The 22,941-nt window shown below is 40.7% G+C and overlaps 1 protein-coding gene across 7 annotated transcripts in view; it reads left to right on the forward strand.

Annotated features, from left to right (window-relative positions):
* The window catches only part of CLIP2 (CAP-Gly domain containing linker protein 2), a 110,779-nt gene that overhangs the window by 66,548 nt on the left and 21,290 nt on the right, over positions 1 to 22,941 (forward strand). For 3 of the 7 annotated variants that reach the window (XM_081941408.1, XM_081941407.1, XM_081941411.1), the window contains 4 exons: positions 1,333 to 1,436; positions 3,069 to 3,129; positions 5,116 to 5,220; positions 14,027 to 14,971. In XM_081941408.1, the coding sequence (XP_081797534.1) occupies positions 1,333 to 1,436; positions 3,069 to 3,129; positions 5,116 to 5,220; positions 14,027 to 14,971 (1,215 nt within the window). Of the gene's footprint in view, positions 1 to 1,332; positions 1,437 to 3,068; positions 3,130 to 5,115; positions 5,221 to 12,247; positions 12,308 to 14,026; positions 14,972 to 22,941 lie in introns of all 7 variants that reach the window. The other 4 variants (XM_081941412.1, XM_081941413.1, XM_081941409.1 and 1 more) reach the window with 3 other exon arrangements.

Raw genomic sequence — 22,941 nt, forward strand, 5'->3', positions numbered from 1 at the left:
CCAGCATGCTGGCTGGGGAATTCTGGGAGTTGAAGTCCACAAGTCTTAAAGTTCCCAAGTTTGGACACCCCTGATCTAAAGCGAGCTTTCCCAACCTTGGCAATGTCCAGGTGGACAGCCTTCAAATTCCAGAATTCCAGAACCAGCAGGATCATTGGAGAGAACTCTGAAAGTTAAAGCCCACACACCTGAAAGTTGCCACGGTCAGGAAACCTAGCCCTAAACAGAGTGCAGGTAATCCTCAATTGATGACCACAATGGAACAGAAATTTATGTTGCTAAGCTAGACAGTTGTTAAATGAGTTTTGCCTCATTTTATGACTTTTCTTGTTGATAAGTGAATCACTGCGGTTGTTAGGGTTGTTAAGTGAGCCTGGCTTCCCCAATGACTTCGTTTGTCAAAAGGTCATGGTGAGGGCCACCATAAAAAGTGATCACATGACCCCGGGGCACTGCAACCATCCACAAATATGTACCAGTTGCCAAGCAGTCAAATTTTGATCACATGACCGCAGGAGGTGCTGCAACCGTTGTAAGTGTGAAAAAGGGTTATATGACACTTTTTTCAGTGCTGTTGTAACTTCAAACAGATGGTTGTAAGTCAAGGACTACTTGTATAACCAATACGGATGTCTTACAGATTTTGCTCACCTGCTACCACCAGCCTTGTCTATGTAGATTAGGGGTGTCAAACTTAAGGGCCAAGGGCCGGATGTGGCCCGCGGGGTGCTTAGATCTGGCCCATGAGCAGCCCTGGAAACAGCGAAGGAGAACCTGTTTTCACTGGCAGAGCGCCTGGGCTACCATAGACACCCCCGACACAAGTGATGTCAAGCTGGCCACGCCCACCCTGGCCACACCCAACCCAGCCTCTGAGGTCAAAAGCAACCCCGATGTGGCCTTCAGTGAAATCGAGTTTGACACCCCTGATGTAGATTAAACCTATCTGCTATTGTTGTGATTGAATTTATGCTTTTCCAATAAGCCACATGTATTTGTGCATGAACACATGCTGCAGTTTGACTTTTAGACCATCATGCAATTCCTGCAGGAACTCTTAGATGTTGAATAAAACTGTTAAGTGAATATGCCCCAATTCTGGTTGGCATCGTAGTGGGAAATTGCCTAAGCTCCTGTGGGGCGGGAGTGGGGTGGTGGGGGGTAGGTAAAATCTTACGGGAAACAAATGTTTTCCAGGTTCATTCATTTTGGTCATTTCCTTTTCTTAATGGGCAAGAATAAAAGGTAAGACTAGTGAAATTACGTCTGTGTGTAATCTGGAACAATGCTGGAAAATTGATTGGGCTTTCTTTTCTTTTTTTTCATTTTTAGTATATAACGGAAACCGAGGGAAATTTGCAGAGAGCACGAGCCTTGCTGGATGGAGCGCAGAAGGAGAAAGTAGAGTTGCTGAACCAGTTAGAAGAGGAGAAAAGGTATCCGGAGTTTGAGGGTTGGAGAGTTGAAAATAGAATGGATGTGAAATATGGCTTGTTTGCCTTAGGAGAAGGCAAATAATCAAGCTTGGGGGCGCAGTGGTTAGAATGCCATATTGCAGGCTAATTCTGCCGACTGCCAACAGCTCGATTCTCACTGACTCAAGGTTGACTCAGCCTTCCATCCTTCCGAGGCAGGTAAAATGAGGACCCAGATTGTTGCTGGCTTTACAGATGCTGACTCTGTAAAGCACTTAGAGAGGGTTGTAAAGCACCGTGAAGCGGTATATAAGTGTATATTGCTGTTGGTGACAATGTATTAATATTGAAGTGGGTTACAGGTAGTTCCTGACTTGGCAACCACAATTGGGACTGGAATCTTGGTTGTTGAACAAAACAGTATTGAACAGATTGCAATCACAGGACCATGGGAATGCTGCAGTGGGGTCTGAATTCCAAGTACCAGTCAGAAGTATAGATAGTCTTCGACTTAATGACCAACATTGAGCCCAAAATCTCCATTGTCAAACGAGACAGTAAGCTTTGCCCCATTTTACAACTGGTCTGGCCATCATTGTTAAATGAATCCCTGCAGTTGTTAAGTTAGTCACAGAGTTGTTTAGTGAATTTGGCTTCCCCCTTGACTTTGCTTGTCAGAAAAGGAGATAGCAGAAAAGGGGATCTGGGAAATTGCGACTGTCCTAAATATGAGCCAGTAGTCAAGACTCTGAATTTTGATCGCATGACCATGGAGATGCTGCAGTGGTCATAAGTGTGAAAAACAGTCATAAGTCCCTTTTTTCAGTGTCGTTGTTATTGAATGAACTGTTGTAAGTTGAGGCCTACCTGTACCACTCATTCAGCACTCTCCCAAGTTCGAACAGTCACTGAGCAAGTGGTCATTAACCAAGGATGACCTGTAATGTTCTAGGGTCATGATGGGGAACCTATGGCACATGTGCCAGAGGTGGGCAAACAGCGCCCTGTCGGATGGCACACGAGCTGTCGCCCCAGTTCTGCTCTACTGCACATGCGTGCGTGCGCCTCCCACCAGCCAGCTGGTCTTCGGGTCTCTGCCGTGCATGGCCGGGGGTGTGGTGCATGTGGGGAGCCACATGCACAGGGGGTGGGGGAACACATGTGCATTGCATTTTGGGGATTCGGGGGCGCGCACACACATGCATTTGCGCACACGCGCTTTGGGCACTCGCTCCAGAAAAGGTTAGCCATCAGTGTTCTAGGCAGCAGGAGAGAGCCAGCTTGGTTTCATGGTTAGACTAGAAACTGGAAGACGGTGAGTTCTAGTCCTGGCTTGGACATGAAGCCAGCTGGGTAACCTTGGGACAGTCACTCTCTCTCAGCCCTAGGAAGGAGGCAATGAAAACTACTTCCAAAATCTTGGCCAAAAAACTGCAGGAATTTGTCAAAAAGGTCACCAGGAGACAACACTGACTCAAAGAGACAAAAAAAAGAACATTAGGAATGATGATCATTCTATAAACAGTAATACATCAGCTTGTCTGAGTTCCATTTCATAATCTGAGTTACTTGGTATAAGAGGGTGGATGTAATAACAACTTTGGAAATTTTTCCATGCCACCTCTTTCTTCTGACTTTTCCCTTCTTTTACAGGAAGGTAGAGGATTTACAGTTCCGAGTTGAGGAAGAATCCATTACAAAGGGAGATTTGGAGGTAATCGACAGCATGACCTTTCTTTATTAGACTTTATACATTAGCCGGAAAGATTGATGATCTCCTCTGCACTGATTCTCTGTCATCTCTTTGTCTTTTAATAAATTGAGTTTTGATTGGCTAATGCAGGCTCTTACATGTGTTTTGCAGAATGGCATAGACAAAATAACATTGCTGGGAGTCCCATGGAGAATACAACTAGTCTGTTTTTACAGTCAATCCCTGAACAGAGGGGTTCCCATTTTTATTGGCTTATTTTGAACAATTCTGGAACTTGTTTGGCTCAGTAAATTAGAGTGCAGATCAAATCACAAGCAAAGGTGAAGATCACGTCGGGGCATTTCCTTATTCTAGTTTTATTTCTAGTTTAAACCGAATCTGTTTGAGTCCCTAGTAAGTAGGGGAAATGGTGTCTCCGGCTTACTCCACTTTGTAAACTCGTATTTCAACAAAGGTTGTATAAACCCCAACAGGTTTCTTATATTCATCTAGGAGATGTTTTACTGTTTTGAATAGTTATCAACACCATCCTATACATGTGTACTTAGAACTAAGCCCTATTAACTTCAATGGGACTTGCTCCCAAGTAAATGCTCTAATGCTCTAGATGTGTTGAATTTCAGCTCCTTTCATTCATTAGCAATCATGATAGCCCAGTTCCCACATATCTAGAAGGCACAAGCTTTGGGAAGGCTGATATAGGAAATTGCTCATGTCTCTTCCTTGATTAAAATTTGATTTAATTCATAAGGGAATGCATATCACGTTAAGCACCAATTAAAACAGCATTCATGCACATCTGCTGGCAGTCTGACCTGGATAAATAAGGCTGAGTTAATGTAACCTAATTTTGATGTTCTGTCCATGGTCCAAATGCACAAAAATTGCCACAATCAATTTTTTTGTTATGCTCCCTAGGATAAATAGCTTGTGCACACTGGGATGGATGCAAAGGAGAGACTCCTAAGATCAATGCTTTTCAAAGATTGCTTCCCTGATGCATCTGACTCAAAGGTCGGCAGTTCGAATCCCTAGCGCTGTGTAACAGAGTGAGCTCCCGTTACTTGTCCCAGCTTCTGCCAACCTAGCAGTTCGAAAGCATGTAAAAATGCAAGTAGAAAAATAGGGACCACCTTTGGGTGGGAAGGTAGCAGCTTTCCATATGCCTTTGGCCTTTAATTATGCTGGCCACATGACTACGGAGACGTCTTCGGAAAGTGCTGGCTCTTGAAACGGAGATGAGCACAGCCCCCCAGAGTTGGGAACAACTAGCACATATGTGCGAGGGGAACCTTTACTTTTAAATCTACCTGAGTTGGCAGCATTTCCCCGGCTCAGTGACCTTCTGAAATGGATGTCCATGGAGATCCTCAGTCATCCAGGTCATGGTTGTTCCAAAGGAGCTTTTTCAAAAGGCAACTGGACTTTTGTTTTTCCTTGAAGACGTTGCGCTTCTCATCCAGTTCTGACTTCAAAACTAAAGAAGCTTCTTGGATCAGAAGGGCTACGTCTTCAAGGAAAAATCAACATCCAGTTGCCTTTTTGAAAAAAAAACACCTTTGGGACATCTAAGATGGATTTGTGGCTGAGCATCTTGTCTCTAGACCAATAATTGACATTAGGAGACTGTCTGGCGCAGCTGTTTGAGCTGTTTGGGAGGGGAATTCAACTGGAGTTGTGACATGAGAGATATACACCAATGCATTTAAGAGTTTGTGTCTGTGTTTGCAGTTGTGAAGAGGATTTACTTGAAAACTGTCTTGCAAAATTGTTGCATTCACACCTTGCATCTTGTGGCGGATGGCTGTTCCTGTCTCTACCAATCTGGTCCTTTTCCCCCACCCCTATTGTGTAAAATGTCTTTCTTCACTTTGTCTACTGAAGAAGATAATTTGCAGGCATCTCCATTATGATTATTATTATTCCCTTGTTCTCTCCTGTTTGCTTTCTTTTCTTCCTTTGGTTTCCTTCCTGATGTGTGACCAGACACAGACGCAGCTGGAGCATGCTCGAATACGGGAGCTCGAACAGAGCCTCCTGTTTGAGAAGACCCAGGCAGCAAAGCTTCTCAGAGAATTGGAGGAGAGCAGGGTAATCCACCCAACCACCTTTGCTGCCCCACCTCATGCTAGCCAATGCCTGCAGATCCAATTGCTTGCTGGCTATGTCAATAATTCCCTACAGTTGTTTTGTTTTATTTTTTAATTTGAGCTTCCATGTTTCATGTTAACATCTTATTTTGCAATTACTCCCCCGCTCTCCACAATCTTTTCTTCTCCATTTCTCTGGAGATGGGAATACTTCGTAGTTTTGCCTTCTTGGTCTGTTGGACAACAAATCCTCCCTTTGATTTCCATTCTGCAGCTTTTCATGTTATTATTTGGATTGGACCGACTTTGCCACTCCATCATCCAGTTTAACAATAATCATCGGTTGAATACAGAAAGCTGTTTACCTGATGATACCCTGTTTCCCTGAAAAGAAGACTTCCCTGGATAATAAGCCCAATCGGGCTTTTGAGCGCATGCGCTAAAATAAGCCCTCCCCCAAAAATAAGCCCTCCACAAAAATATTGCAACACAGCCGCAGCCATGAGGTGACCATGCTTGCCGTCTCCTGCACCTCAAAAATAATAAGACCTCCCCAAAAATAAAGCCAAGTGCTTATTTCGGGGATCAAAAGAAATAACACCCTATCTTATTTTGAGGGAAACATGGTAGCCTTTTGGTTTTGCAAGCAGTTGTGTCTTTTCATGGTGGTATCCTATGAATAAGAGGCTGTTCTTTTGTCTCTAATCTGACCCATTGGAGAGCAGGGAGGAGGAGGAGGCACAATTCAATCCCCTTTTTTTCATCGCCTGAAACCCCTCGCCAGCTCTTTCCGTGCACGTGACTTGGACCTTGGTAAATGGCAAGCTGTATTCACCCATCACCATTGCAGAGTTGCTTGGGCCCCCAGGAATTCTGCATCACAACTTAACTCTGCAGGTTCAGCCTTTTGGAAAGCATGGTAAAAACAAGCATGTAGGTGTCAGGATTCTTGTCGAAATGAATGGCGTTAGATACTGGGATAAAGCTGGATCCTTGAAGATTTTTTTTGCGGAGCCTTTTTCATCTACCCTAATTTAATCTAATGCTCGTTTTTAATCCTGGGAGTACAGGAGGATTCTATATAATTGTCCATTTGGATACCCTGTTTCCTTGAAAATGAGACCTCCCTGGATAATAAGCCCAATCGGGCTTTTGAGTGCATGCGCTAAAATAAGCCCTCCCCCCAAAATAAGCCCTCCCTGAAAATATTGCAACGTAGCAGCAACCATGAGGTGACCACACTCGCCGCCTCCTGCACCTCAAAAATAATAAGACCTCCCCAAAAATAAAACCAAGTGCTTATTTTGGGAGTCAAAAGAAAATAAGACCGTGTATTATTTTTGGGGAAACATGGTAGTAAGTCAGAATAGGCTTACAAGCGCTGTCTCTCATGTATTGTCAAGTCATATTGAAAGCCTTGAGTGTATTTCATGCCTGGGACCCCAATTTTGTTCCTGTGGAGTCATCCAAGGGAACAGAGAATTTGAAAGGCCCAATCAAACTGCAGACAAGTGTAGTAGATACATTGGTCTTTGGGCACACTAGTAGTATCTCACGACATTACCACGAACTAAAAAAATCAGGCTTCACAGAAGTTCAAGATAGCTCTTTTTTCTGGACTGTTTTGGAATTGGATAATTGCACCTCAATCCTATAAAAGATTCAGAAAAATGTGAAATTTCCAAATTAAAATCCCACTCAGCAACTAGAACCCAGGCATTCTGGATTTGGGCCTTAAGTGTTCTAGGATGTTGTATTTTCATTCATACTGCTTAATCGCATAATTAGACATAGCTTCTGGGTATCTTTTTTTTTTTAAGTGTATTCATTAGATTAAATTTTGATTAAATTTCTTCCAAGAGACTGAAGTAGTTCTGTGGAGATTTCCCTTTATTTTTTCCTCATAACAGGGTCCCCTTGAGATAGGTTGGACTCAGAGAGAAGGACTGATCCAAAGCCAGTCCCTTATGAGCTTTTAACGGCTGAAGGTAGATTAGAACAAGGAGTGTGTTTCTTGTCCAGTCCTTGATTTATGACCACATAATTGGGTCATAATTGTGGAATCTTTGTGGCTAAGTAAGGCAGGTGTTAAGTGAGGTGTGCTCAATTTTACCAATTGTATGTCCCTGGGGGACTGCAGCCATTGTAAATACTCAAATTTTGATCATGTGACTGTGGGGATACATATTCTCGTTGTCATTTTCTTCAGGGCTATTAGAACTTTGAAGGGTTGCCAAATGAATCGTTAAAAGTCAAGGAGTACTATAGTTCACCTCTCAATAATAGAGCCATAGCAAGCAAAACTCTAAGGCAAGTGGATCCCTCAAAGAATAGCTTTATTGAGTATATCATATTGGCATAGATCTGGTGAAAACCGACACTGAATGTTCCCGCAGTTTCCACCGCATTAAAAGTAAAAAGTTTGTCACTTTCTCAAAACAATCAGTCACATGGTCCAATCGTAACGCTGTCTGGTTGCCTGGTGACATCACTCCTCCTTCCTCTGACCACTTGTAAGAATGTCCTTGGTTCCCAAGAGAAAGTATTTTGTTTTGGCTACAAAATCCCAGCTATCTCAAATCCCTAACCCTAACCCTATCCCTCAGCTCCAGTGTGACAACACTGAAGCTTCCAAGACGGCTTCGGTCAGGTCAGCTTCAGGGTTGACATCACCACCTGTAGCGGTATACCGCATTGACTCTTGGGATTGACCCAAAGTCTCCGGGGAAACTTCTGTAAACTAAGGGACACTAGTTCCAGGATTTCCTGCCCCTAGTCCACTATACTATATTGGGTGAGAGAGAAGGAGAGAAACTGAAAGTTACCCAGTGAATTTCTAATGGAGAGGGAGGTTAACCGGAACCAAAGATTCTCATAGGTCTAGTCCAAGTTAGCCACTGTACCAAAAACCACTGGTTTTCAACCCCATCTATCAATCTTTTGTGAAATCTGCACTATCTTTAAAAGGAAAAAAAGCCTTTATGCTGTGCAGTATTTTTAATTTGTGATTTTCGCCTCTGATGATGCCAGGATTTCTCCATAGTTTGCCACTGTTGTGATAAAGGAGGTGTGGTGTTTTGTTACTAGATATAGGACTCATATTTACAAAAAAATGATTCAATTTTTGTTTGTTTCTTTCATTATTACCTCTACATACAAAACTGGGAAAGAGGCTTTGGAGTTTTTCCTAGTGTTCTTTTTTTTTTATGATTTTATTAGATTGAATTTGAATTATTGTTAAGTGTTTGTAATTTTGCCTTGAGTTACTGGGGATGGGTGGAAAATAACTTCAACAACATAAGTAAAAATGAATCAATTTGTGCTGTTATTATCCGTTCTTCCCTCCAAAAAAGCCCCTGAAAATTATCAGTACAAAAGGTAATAGCAATATGGATAAAACAGCCAAACTAGAGAAGGTAATTTTCAAAACATAGTTGTTGTTCAAAGTGGAGGGCTACGTCTCTTGGTTATGTAGGAAAGTGTCATCTGTGTAACTGCTGCTGTCCAGATGTTGACTGTCTAGGTTAGGGGCAACTTAAAAGACCTGTATTGATCTCTGTTCTTAAGATTTTTTGGTTTTAAAACCGATTTGCTCCTTCTCATCAGTTGAGGAGGAAGGACTCACTGGAGAAGACCCTAATGCTGGGAAAGATTGGGGGCAAAAGAAAGGGACGACAGAGAATGAGGTGGCTGGAGGCAGTAGGCGTGAACTTAAATAGACTCCAGAGGATGGTAGAGGACAGGAAGGCCTGGAGGAACGTTGTCCATGGGGTTGTGATGGGTTGGATGCGACTTCACAACTAGCAACAACAATCACCAGTTGAGGAATTTTATGGGAATGAAGCTCGGCCCTTTGGGTTCAGCCAGAAGCATGCTTTGGGAGTGAATGAATGTTTTAGAACATTTTGGGCAATTTACTTTGTTTATTAATAAACTTTCAGAGAGGAAAAGCATGTTGAAAGCCAGATTTGGCTTAGGAAAATTCCTTCTGTTGATAAGGTTCATCTATCACACTAAAATATAATGAGGTTCTTTTAAGATTAGCATCTATGACCTAATCCCATGATGGCAAACCTATGGCACGTGTGCCGAAAGTGACAAGCAGAGCCATCTCTCAGGGCACACCAGCTGTTGATCATTGCTCTCCTGGGTTCCATGCAGGTCCGCGTGTGCGGGAAGCGCCGGATACAGGAAGAGCAGCTCCCTGGCACATATGCGCAAACCGGGAAGCTGAGCTTCTTGTTTCCGGTGCGTGCACGCGTGCCAGCCAGCTGTCCTTCGAGTGTACATGCACGCCAGAAACCAGAAGACCAGGTGACCGGGGAACTGCTCTTCTGGTTTCCGGCACTCCCACATGTGTGCGCCAGGGAGCTGCTGTCCGGTTTCCGGCGCTTCCCATTTTGACACTTGGTGCCGAAAAGGTTTGCCAACAATCACCTAGTCAGTATGATCTGCTGCTGTAAACATGGGGAGAGCCAAAGCTTTAGTTTTGGCGGCCCAAAGGAATAAGATTACATTGGTACTTTTGTTTTTTTGAGTTCTAGGGTTTGTTTATTTAATTTGTGTAGCCGTCCACCTCAAACCAGACTCTAGATAGAAAACTATCTGTCCGACTTCCAAATAGCATCCAAAAGTAAATCAGAGTCCAAGGCAAAGTATTGCTCCATGTTCCAATTTATTAAGAGAGCCATGTTGGCACATCTGAGAAAACCCGAATTTGAAAGCTTCTCGGTTTTCCCCACCCAGTTGAAAGTTCAAGATCTTGCCCCCACACCCACAAGTCCATCACATGGTCCAATCTTCCACTGCCATGCTGGCAGTTCCACCCATCCAGATCTGGTCAGGTGCAGAGGTGCAAACACAAAGGATGACCTTGGCTTTCTAGAAAGAATTTTGTTATGGCTACACAGCATCTACCTCCGTACCGTCCCCCCTCCCATTTTCCCACCATAGAAAATGCCTAGTAGAATAATGGAAAGTGTGGCAGGCCAAAGATCCAAAAGAAAAGATGGCTGCAGGCCTGACACTATCATTAAAAAAAATTAAAACACTATACCAAAAAAGAAATAAAATATGGAATAAGATAAATATAAATTAAATATAAATAGCAGCCAAGAGATGCTATAATTCATTGGTATCAAAAAGCCAGGAAACAGAATCCTTCACATACCCGGGACCCCAGATTGGGGCATACTGCCAGGTTTTCTTGACCTTCCAAAAGACCAACTGGCTTAGAGCCAACCTCATCTCAGGATTAGATTTCATGTGATTTTGCTAGAGGACAGTAGATTTCAGGTAAACCCTAGGAGAAAGCTTTGGAGACATAAGAGCAGTTCAATAGTGACATCCGTTATTGTGTAACAGACAGGCAGATGCCCCCTTGCTGCTCCCAAACAAGTATAAATTTGTACTTGTTTGGGAGATGCTCTGATTTTCATTAACAACAAAGATGATTAGGGGACTGGAGGCCAAAACACATGAAGAACGGTTGCAGGAACTAGGTATGTCTAGTCTGATGAAATGAAGGACTAGGGCAGTGATGGCAAACCTATGGCACATGCTGGCCAGCTGAGTTCACACTTTTTTAAAGCAATTTTTCGCCCTCCCCAGGCTCCAGAGGCTTTATAGGAGCCTGGGGAGGGTGAAAACAGCCTCCCCCCCCCCCGGAAGCCCTCTGGAAGCATCAGGGAAGCCTCCGGACAGTCCCTGAAGCCTTCGGAACGCTTAAAACGACCCTCTGAGCAAACCGGAAGTCGTTTTGAGCGCTCCAAAGGCTTCAGGGACTGTCCGGAGGCTTCCCTAATGCTTCCGGAGGGCATCCGGGGGGGCGAGGGAGGCTGTTTTCGCCCTCCCCAGGCTCCTATAAAGCCTCTGGAGCCTGGGGAGGGCAAAAAAAGCATGTAAAAATGGGAGGAGGAGCACCTGTAGTACGTTCATGCGCACTGGGGGCCGTGCATTGCATTATGGCTGCGGCACACCCACACACGGCCCCCCTGCACTCCCCCCACTTATGGCACGCGAGCCAAAAAAGATTCGCCATCGCTGGACTAGGGGAAACATGATAGCAGTCTTCCAATATCTCAGGGGCTGCCACAAAGAAGAGGGAGTCAATCCAAAGCCGGACAAGAAGCAATGGGTGGAAACTAATCAAGGAGAGAAGCAACTTAGAACTAAGGAGAAATTTCCTGACAGTTAGAACAATTAATCAGTGGAAAAATTTGCCTCCAGAAGTTGTGAATGCTGCAATACTGGAAGTTTTTAAGAAGAGATTGGACAACCATTTGCCTGAAGTGGTGTAGGGTTTCCTGCCTAAGCAGGGGGGTGGACTGAAAGACCTCCAAAGTCCCTTTCAACTCTGTTATTCTATTCTGTTCCTCTATTAAGCAGAAGTTTGGATCAGGAACCTTTGTCTCCTCTAACTTTCAACTCTGAACGTTTAGCGGTAGTATTGGATTCAAGTGGAGCAGCCCATATTGCCAGATTTCTCTCTACTTCCTTTTTACCATGATTCATAAACCGAATGTGCTGTGCCCCATCAGTTTCCCAGCTGCTTATAAACCCATCATTAAACATTAACCATGGTCAGCAGTTTGCTTATACATCCAGCACCATTCCTTACATATTCCTTCGGAACATTTCTGTTAATAACTTCTAACCAATTCTCATAGGTGGGTGGGTGGGAGGGTGGCTGGTTGGTTGATTGGTTGGTTGGTTTGCTGGATGGCTGATACATCCTTTTACACCAGGGTAAACTATGCAGTGAGCAAAGCGTCAGTGACTATAGAACAATTGAGCAAATCTGACAAGGCCCAGTTTAGCAGATTAGGGCTGAGAGTTGAAACGCCTTTTAATAGCCTTATGAAAATAATCTGATATATCGGCTGACAAGAATGATGGCATTTATTTATTTATTTATTTATTTATTTATTTATTTATTTATTTATTTATTTATTTATTTATTTATTTATTTATTTATTTATTTATTTATTTATTTATTTATTTATTTATTCTTTACTTTGTACTTTCAGCAGTCCCCTATGCTGAACAAAAGGTTTGTTTTCAAGATGGAGAATGCTGGGACTGAAGGAGTAAGTTTTCAAAAGCTGCCCAGCATGCCTGCTTAAACTCTCAAGTCTTGAGGTATTTAATCTGCAGTGTTTCTCAAACTTGGCAACCTTTAAGGCACATGGACTTCAACTCCCAGAATTCCAAAGCTGGCTGGCATGCTGGCTGAGGAATTCTGGGAGTTGAAGTCCATACGTCTTAAAGTTGCCAAGTTTGAGAAACACCGATCTAATTGGTGATGAAGATGATTGCAGAGGGAATAGAGTCAAAATTTTGCATTGTCGCATCAGACCAGGGGTGCAATGGAATCCTAATTTGGGAGGCTGCCTTATTTTTTACCAAGTCTAATTCAATCTGAGAAAAAAATAATTTGTTTTTAAACATTTTTTTAAAGTAGAAGAGGTATCATTGAAATTCTTATAGATAAAGGGTTGTTATGCTTTCATTGAATTACAACATGTCAAATTCGGGCTTGATCAGTGGTGGGTTCCTACTGGTTCAGCCGAACCGGTAGTGGTTTGGCGGCCTGGATCGCTGAAACCGACAGCAACCCAGGCCCGCTGCGCCCCAAACAAGTTCTCTGGGTCGTGCCATAGGCGCTGCCATCTTGTTTTTTGTTTCTGTGCATGTGCAGAACAATTTTTATTGCACTGCGTATGTGCGCGCAAGCAGCACAATCCACGAGCAAACCAGTAGTAGAGCCTGCCGGAACCTACCCCTGGGCTCGACGGCATATTTTCACAAATATCTCAACTGTGGTCCATCAGATATCTGAATTGGTACATACCATTTTATTACTTTGTTGTCTTATCTCCACTCATTTTTCCAGTGGCGATTCTGATTGTCAATTGTGGAATTTTCATCCCCACCGTATGGAGATCACCAGATTACAGGAGACTTGGTGTACAGACCATTTTTTTTATTTTTTTAAGGAGAAGCGGTGATGTTTCTAGGCAAACAAGTTTTCTGATTGCTTTCTAGAAAATTGCAAAGGACAGAATGGAACAAATTCCAAAAGAAAGAAAAGCTCAATGGAAAATTTACCCTGGTGCAAAAATAAAAACGAAACTCTAAAGCCTTCAGAGAATGAAATCTGTTTTACTGCATAGGTATTTGTAAGGTGCAATTCCTTTTCTAAGAGCTTTTTCACACATTTGGTAGCAAAAGGATACTTAAGATATTTGTCACCCCTCTTCTGTCCAGCTTATATGATGTTCGCGATACCAACTCAAAAGACATTTGCGTAATTTATTTAGGCAAGTTGGTTAAGAGGTAACCTACCGTTACTACATCCCATTTGCTAGTTTATGCTCAGTGTATTTTGAGAACCCAGAAAACGACGTTGAGCATGTTGTGTAAACATTTCACTACATTCATATTCTGGTAGTTACAGATTCAGAATTCTGGAGGTTGTAGTACAGCACTTTAGACGTGCACTAGACTAAAGGGTTGGTTAACATCTTTATGCATCCCTAAAAGATCTCATATTATACAGTAATATACTTCAAAAAGAGAAAGCTTCCACAATGACTGAAAAAGCTCTTAGGATTTTCAGGTACTGGGGAACTATGCCCATCCCGATGTTGTTGAACTCCCATCAGTCCTAGCTAATGGTTTTAGATGGATGATGGTCAGACGCATTCTAATGACAACTGGAGGGCTGCAGGTTACCCACAAGTACACATGAAAACGCAAGCACTGATTCTAATGCATGCTTGTATCCTTTTCATCATCTTTTTCAGTTAACTACCGTGGCAGAGAAATCAAGAATCCTTCAGCTGGAGGAAGAGTTGACCTTAAGGCAAAGTGAGGTGGAAGAGTTGCGGCAATGTTTAAAGAATTCCCATCAGCCAGAGTCTCCAGATCACAGCCTGGGCCTGCAGACCGAAACTCTCCGCTTACGTGGCCAGTTGTTTTCAGCCAACAAGGAGCACCAGAAAGAGAGTATCCAACTGAAAGAGAAATATGAGAGGACTTTGAAGAAGCACCAGCAGGAGGTTGAGAAGTTGAAAGCTGTCAATGAAAAGTACTCCCAAGAAATTGTGGACCTCAAGCAAAAAGTTCAGCAGGCCACCAATGAGAACATGGGCTTAATGGACAACTGGAAGTCAAAGCTGGACACGTTAGCGTCAGACCATCAGAAGTCATTGGAGGACTTCAAGGCTACTTTGAACACAGGCTCTGACAGCCAGCATAAGGAAATAGTGGAGCTGAAAGCTGTAGTAGAAAGCATCAAATTGGAGCACCAGTTAGAGCTGGAGAACCTAAAAGCTAAGCATGACATTGAGATGGCAGTTCATATTAAAGAGAAGGAAAGCCTTAAGATGAAGATGCAAGAAGTCAAGGAGGAGATGGAAGAAAGCGACAGCAATTGGAAGAGCCAGTTGGAAACCAAAACGAACCAGCAGCTTATGGAACTTCAGGACTTGAAGGATAAGTGTCGAGATGCTGACCTCAGAGTTCATGAGTTGGAGAAGCTACACAGTGATTACAAAGACCAGGCACAAGCCATCGCTTTCTTGAAAGAGCAGATCTCCTTGGCTGAGAAAAAGATGCTGGACTATGAGACCCTGCAGAAAACTGAGGTTCAAAGTAAACAAGAGATTCAGCGGTTACAGGAGAAAGTTCTTGTGTTAGAGAATAAATTGCACTCCACGGAGCCCCTCCGCCCTTCCCAACCCACCAATGTGAGTGCTTGAGTTGAAAGGCCCGTGTCCATGAGTAGCTATTGGCTTTTTAATTTTTTTTTGCCATGAATCCCTATCTTTATTCTTTTGTTTTTATTTTACTTACTTACTTTCTTTCTTACATACATACACTATATTGCCAAAAGTATTCGCTCACAACTGAATCTGATTATGTGGATGGGTGAGCGAATACTTTTGGCAATATAGTGTACATGCATACACATACACACATACATACATACATACATACATACATACATACAGTACTGTGCAAAAGTGTTAGGCAGGTGTGAAAAAACGCTGTAAACCAAGAATGCTTTCAGAAATATAAATAATGATTGTTTATTTCTGTCAATTTTCAAAATGCAAAGTGAGCGAACAAAAGAAAAATCTAAATCAAATCAATATTTGGTGTGACCACCCTTTGCCTTCAAAAGAGCAGCAATTCTTCTAGGTACACTTGCACAAAGTCAGGGATTTTGTAGGATTATAGTCAGGTGTATGATCAACCAATTATACCAAACAGGTGCTGATGATCATCAATGTCACACATAGATTGACATCCAGTCATGAACTGAAACAGAAACAGCTGTGTAGGAGGCTTAAAACTGGTTGAGGAACAGCCAAACTCTGCTACCAAGGTGAGGTTGTGAAAGACAGTTTCATGTCATGGCAAGATTGAGCACAGCAACAAGACACAAAGTAGTTATACTACATCAACAAGGTCTCTCCCAGACAAAGATTTCAAAGCAGACTGGAGTTTCAAGATGTGCTGTTCAAGCTCCTTTGAAGAAGCATAAAGAAACGGGCAATGTTGAGGATCGTAGACGCAGTGGTCGGCCAAGGAAACTTAGTGCAGCAGATGAAAGAAACATCAAGCTTATTGCCCTTCGAAATCGGAAGATGTCCAGCAGTGCCATCAGCTCAGAACTGGCAGAAACCAGTGGGACCCAGGTACACCCATCTACTGTCCGGAGAAGTCTGGCCAGAAGTGGTCTTCATGGAAGAGTTGCAGCCAAAAAGCCATACCTCCCACGTGGGAACAAGGCCAAGCGACTAAAGTATGCATGAAAACATAGGAACTGGGGTGCAGAAAAATGGCAGCAGGTGCTCTGGACTGATGAGTCAAAATTTGAAATATTTGGCTGTAGCAGAAGGCAGTTTGTTCATTAAAGGGCTGGACAGCGATACAATAATGAGTGTCTGCAGGCAACAGTGAAGTATGGTGGATGTTCCTTGAACGTTTGTGGCTGCATTTCTGCAAATGGAGTTGGAGATTTGGTCAGGATTAATGGTGTTCTCAATGCTGAGAAATACAGGCAGATACTTATCCATCATGCAATACCATCAGGGAGGCGTATGACTGGCCCCAAATTTATTCTGCAGCAAGACAACGACCCCAAACATACGGTCAAAGTCATTAAGAACTATCTTCAGCGTAAAGAAGAACAAGAAGTACTGGAAGTGATGGCATGGCCCCCACAGAGCCCTGATTTCAACATCATCGAGTGTGTCTGCGATTACATGAAGAGACAGAAGGATGTGAGAAAGCCTACATCCACAGAAGATCTGTGGTTAGTTCTCTAAGATGTTTGGAACAACCTACCAGCCGAGTTCCTTCAAAAACTGTGTGCAAGTGTACCTAGAAGAATTGCTGCTCTTTTGAAGGCAAAGGGTGGTCACACCAAATATTGATTTGATTTAGATTTTTTCTTTTGTTCGCTCACTTTGCATTTTGAAAATTGACAGAAATAAACAATCATTATTTATATTTCTGAAAGCATTCTTTGTTTACAGCATTTTTTCACACCTGCCTAACACTTTTGCACAGTAGTGTGTGTATATATGTATGTATGGGTGTGTGTGTGTGTGTAAGTAATAATGCAACATTTAAACAGCTTAATCCGTTGGCTCAGTGGTGGTGGTCGGTGGTGGTCAGTGATTGAAACACATAAGGGAATATCGCTCCCGCCGACTTGAATCCAGAAGCAGTTCCATAGGTGGAAGGCGTAGACATTTTGGTGAGGTACCGACGTTTAGTACTGTACTGTAAGGATCCCCAGACTGCTCCTGAGTGAAGGAGTGGAACGTCTGCCAGTTTGAACTGAGGTAATGGAATGTGAGGCAACTGGCAGTTGGAACAGAGTTCTTTTCAGATGGGGAGGGGGAATAGAACTCCTTAGCATCAGAGCGTGTTAATTATTGTATAAGAAATGCTAATGATCTGATGGTCATTTTGAAAAATCCTTTCTTAGCAAGCACCTAGACGCCAAGAGGAACATACGTGCCAAATTTCAAGTTTGTAGGCATTATGGTTCTAGAGATTTCTTGATGAATGAGTGGTACTTGGCTTTTATATACCATTAAACTGCTGTGTGTGCAAATGTGAGGGGGTATACTCACTTTTGTGATATACTCTATATATAGATAAGTGAAAGAATGCAACATTTAAACAGTTTAAGCTGTTAGCTAGATGTTTTTTTTTTCAAACTGGCCACTGTGTGAGGCAGCTTGAATTCTTTCAAAAGGAAGTTCAACCATCAAGTAACATGGATTAATTAATGACCTTGGACATCTTCATTCAGGATTCTACTTTGCTTACTATATTTAATTCATTAATTAAATTAATGAACCAACATTTATTTTTCCTTATGAATTGAGTTACGGAAGGAAAAGTAGGTTCTTGAGAACTTACTGACTATTTCAGAGTATTGAGGAAATATATAGAAGGAAGAAGGAAAGCAGACTGGAATGGTGATCACTTTAAATCTTGGTTACTGGACTTCCTGCGATGACGTCACTTCGATGCGGGCGAAGGAATGGTAGCTCTACGAGCCTGGCTCGAGTTTCTGTGGTGATGATCCTGAGAAAGGATGAGTTGAACCTGGAGGGATCAAGAGGAGAGAGGGGGAGCTCGGGCGCCGAAGGAGGAAGCAAGCAACTTCCCTATCGGACGAGAGTAAACCCCTTGAAACCATTGGAGAAGAAATCGGCATCCATGGCCGATCTTGGGTGGTGACTGCTGCACCCGAGGGAGAGAAAATAGCAACACAGCAGCAGTGGTGAGAATATTTAAAACAACTAAAACGGTATAAATTCTATTAAAGACTCTTTCAGCTAGAATTTCAAAGCGTTGAAGCGAGCTGGATACAGCTCAATATCGGCAGCTATAAGGAGGGAGGAAAGCACACGATTTCCTGTAGCAATAGAAGACTTGAGAACGGAATGGAATAAAGAGAGGAGGAGAGGACTGTTGGAGTGATTTGGACAATAAACATAAATTGGAGCCAGACAAATCAGTGACAACAGCGAAGAAGGGGAGATAACTATTTTGGAATACTTGAGAGAAAGTGGGATGTAGAAAAGCAAACATCAGACTTTTGAAGATGAAAAAAAAAGCCTATACGAAAGAAGAATAACAACGCCATCTAATGGAGAAAGAAATAAGAACAAAATACAGGACAATCCTGATGCAATCGGAGAAAAAAAAATTGTGCTCTCTAAAATCGGATTTTAAAAAATTGAAGGAGAACATTGAAAGAAGAAATATAAATCTAAACTGAATTGTGGTGAGATAAAATATTGTTGAATTGTATTGAACCATATTTGGAAGAGAGAGTGTAGAGGATATATGAACTATCGGCGATACTTTGAAATTATCAACATTATAAATAGATGACATAATATTATATAAGACTTAAAATTAAGGATTTATTAGCCTAAACATATTGTATACCTTGATAATATAAAAAAATAGTAATATAGTATTGAAGTGGGGGTTGATAGTTTGTAGTTATTAAAGAGAAGATATAAGATTGTATACTGAATCAAATCAAGAACGTGTTACGTTAAATATATTGAATATTGCATGAATATTGTGTGGATTGACTTGTATACAAACCCGAATATATAGAAAGTAAGTTGTTAGATTGTAGGATTGAATGATATTGAATTGAATTGAAATGTACATGGAAGAGGAAAGTTCAAAGATTGAAGGGGCTGGTAAAAGAGTGGAAACAAGTAGTGGGCTGAGAGAAATATATGTTATTGTGGGGAAAAATTGTAAGGAAATTAAAATCAAAAATGACAAGTACAACAACAACAATTGGTAAAATGAATAGGAAGGCAGCATCCAATCCAGCATCAGCAACATCTTCACCCACAAACCAGCGCACAATTGAGAGCACACTGGGTCTAGAGAAAGCGAGCTCAACAACGAACCTTCAGTGTATGCAAAATGATTACCAATGATACAAGAAACAATGCTGAAAACACAAGAAACAATTACAAAAAAATCACGAAGAAACTAGGAGAAATCATGAAGAAATTAAACTAGAAATGGGAGAAATGAAGATGAGATTAGAAGAATAGATGATAGAATAGGGAAAATACAAAGTGAAATAACAAAAAATTCAAAAAGTAGAAAGAAAGATAGAAAAAACGGAGAAGAGAATAGCGATGGTAGATGAGAAGCTGACTACACTAAACAGACAATTAGGGGAAAAATAGTATTTTTGGAATTGGAAAAAGTTGGTTTCTTTCTGCGCTTTCAAAATATAGTAGAAGAAAAGGAGGAGGATTTAGGGGAAACAATTACAGAGATTGTTGCGAACATATTACAAAAAAACAAACAAGAAACGAGAAGGGACATAGACGAGGTGTACCGAATCCACACAAATTATGCCAGGAGACACAGGCTCCCAAAAGAAATCCATGTATACTTTACTAGAAAATCGGTAAGAGATGAAGTATATAAGAAAGTGAGAGAAGAACAAATAACATATAAAGGAAGAGAGATACAAATTCTGAGACAAATCCCAAAAATAGTGAGAAACCAGAGAAGGCAATATCAGTTCCTTACACAACAAATAATAAAGTACAATGTAATGTTCAGATGGCTTACACCAGAGGGAGTGATGATTACCTGGCAGGATAAAAGATATAAAATAGACACAGTCAAGAAAGCGAGTGAGTTCTTTGAACATCATTTCACTGTTGAGGAAGAACAGAAAGAAGAGAGGAACCAGAGAGTAGAAGCCAAGAAGAACAGTCAGTTGAAAACAGGGAGGGAGAAAGAGAAAAAAGAAGACAGGAAAGAGAACAAATAGAACAAGAAGGTAGTAGAATAGGATTAGAGACAAGAAACTCAAGGAAACTAAGGGCGGCACACAAATAACACAATGGAACAAGAAATTAAGTTACTCTCACTAAATATAAATGGATTAAACTCACCAGAAAAGAGAAGGCAAATTTTGACTAGATTACAAAAAAATGAATATGGACATAGTATGCCTTCAAGAGGTACATATCACAAGCCAATATAACAAGCTACTAGAACATCCAAAGTTAGGAAAATTATTTACAATACTAGCATACACACACACACACACACAAAAAAGAGGAATTGCAATATACATTAAGAATGGATAAACGCAACAAAAAATCTATGCAGATGAAGAGGGGAGGATTTTAATGATAGAAATAGAAAGAGAACAAAGAAAAATTCTCCTCACAGCAATATACACCCCCAAAAAAACAAAAAAGAATTTTATAAGAAGATCCACCACAAAATAACAGAAATAGAATATGAGAATATATGTCTAATTGGCGACTTCAATGCTATAACAGATATCAACGATGACTACAAGAGTAACAAAAGAAATAAGAAAAAAAGGAATGCTACCATTTACCTTTTTTGAAATGGTGCAGGAACTGAGCCTGAAAGATGTATGGAGAGAAAGGAACATAGGAAACAAACAATTTACATATTATTCAAATCCCCACAAATCATGGTCAAGGAGAGAGATGATTTGGTCAACTCAAGAATTGAAAAGAGATTGAAATAACGATAAACACATGAGCAGATCACAACCCAATAAAAATAACATGGAAAGGACCAAAAAAGAAAAAGAGATGGACAATGAATCAAAGAATATTGAAAGATAAAGAATATATAAAAATGATAGACAGGGAATTGAAACTTTTCTACAAAGTAAATAAGAAAGAAGAAACATCATTACAAAACCTATAGGACACTACAAAAGCTTTTACAAGAGGGTTGACAATAGCATATTTGACAAGAAAAAACAAGGAAAAGAGACAAATATTACCAAAATAGTAAAAAAAGTAAAACAAATTAATTGCACATTTTATTTGGTCGGGGGAAAACCCACGAATTAAATTAAAATTGTTACAGGACAGTAGAGAAAAAGGAGGATTTAGACTTCCCAATTGGGAGCTTTATTATCAAGCAGCAGCTCCCACCTGGATAAGGGACTGGATCAGTCTAAAAAACAAAAGATTACTAACAATAGAAGATCATACTGTGGAACTGGGTTGGCACACCTTTATCTGGGATGGGAAAGACAAAATTCATAGCTATTTCCAAAAACATTTAATTAGAAAAGCTCTACTACAAATATGGTTAAAAATCAAAACAAAACACTACAACAAAATCCCAATCTGGCTATCCACCATGGAAGCTCTGATATACCCGAATGTTTTGGACATAAACAAGATAAGATATAAAGACATATTAGACAACCAAGAAAGACTAAAAACAAGGCAAGAATTGAAAGACCAGGGAATAGATATTGGCTGGTGGCCCTATTTACAAATATAGGCAAGGTATAAAAAAGACAGGGAAAGGGATGGATTTTATAAGGAACCACAAGAGCTGGATAAAATTCTACAGGGAACCGAAGAAAAATTAATTTAAAAAATATCACTAATTATTAAAATTTAAAATGGGAAAAGAAACTGTGAAAGAAATGATGATAACATGGGCGATAAATTTTGGGTATAATATAGAATTGGCGGAATGGGAAAAAAATTACAAATTAACGATGGCAACGGCATATAGAGAGAACATGTACAAGATGTTCTACAGATGGCACCTTCCACCAGCGAGAATTGCGAAAATGTTCCTGGAGTGTTCATCTATCTGTTGGAAATACAACCAACAACATGGAACATACTACCATATGTGGTGGATGTGCACATCTGCAAAAAAGTATTGGAAAAAAATAAAAGATTGGCTAAAGGAGATTACTACACACCAAATTGCACTAAAACCTGAATTATTTTTGTTAGGAATTATAAAAGGAAAGTATGAAAAAAATATTAGATACTTAATCCTACACATAGTTACGGCAGCGAGAATTACATTCGCACAAAACTGGAAAAATAATTATACACCAACAGAAGAAAATGTAATTAAAAAAATATTGGAATGTGGAGAGATGGGTAGGCTCACGAAAGAACTAAAAGAAAGAAGAATCTGAATATTACTCCATATGGGATTTATTGTACAATTGGCTAGAGGAAGGGGGGGGGGGGAAGCAAGAAAGCAAAAAAAGAAAGGAAAGATCAACAAAGATATGAAGTTTGTACAAAAAATTAAAAAATTATAAAAAATGTAAGGAGATTCACAGTGTAATCCATTTAATAGTCGGAATTAAATCTTTATTGTACTTGTTTATTGTTCTTAGGATTTTATAAGTCATGTTTTGGTGGTTTTTGTTTCCATTAAATTATCTTCAATTTTAAAAAAATACTATAAAATCTTGATTCTCTAGAATTTGTATGCAGTGGACAAATTTAATTATGTTTATCATTTGCATAATATTATTGTAATTATATAACTTGCATGATGACATTGTTACTCAAACAGCATAAATTACATTTTGCTGACAAATTCTTAGATTCCAAGGATTTTTTAGAATTATGGAGATCTCCTTCCCCCAATTAATTATTAAAGGAGAATATTTACAGTTCAGGGTTGAAATCAGGGACCCTGGTGCTCTCTGAGCTTGGTTGTTTTCTTGCAGAAGTTTTATTACCAAACCAGGTTTGGTCAGAGGTGAAAAGCTACCAGTTTGGGCCTGAACAAGTAGTAAAAAATGCTACTGTTCACTGGAACCAGTGGTAAAAAAATGCTTTAAAAAGTAAAAAAAAAAGTTCCGATGATC

The sequence above is a fragment of the Natrix helvetica genome, assembly GCF_964273705.1.
Source record: "Natrix helvetica genome assembly, chromosome: 2".
Taxonomy (NCBI): domain Eukaryota; kingdom Metazoa; phylum Chordata; class Lepidosauria; order Squamata; family Natricidae; genus Natrix; species Natrix helvetica.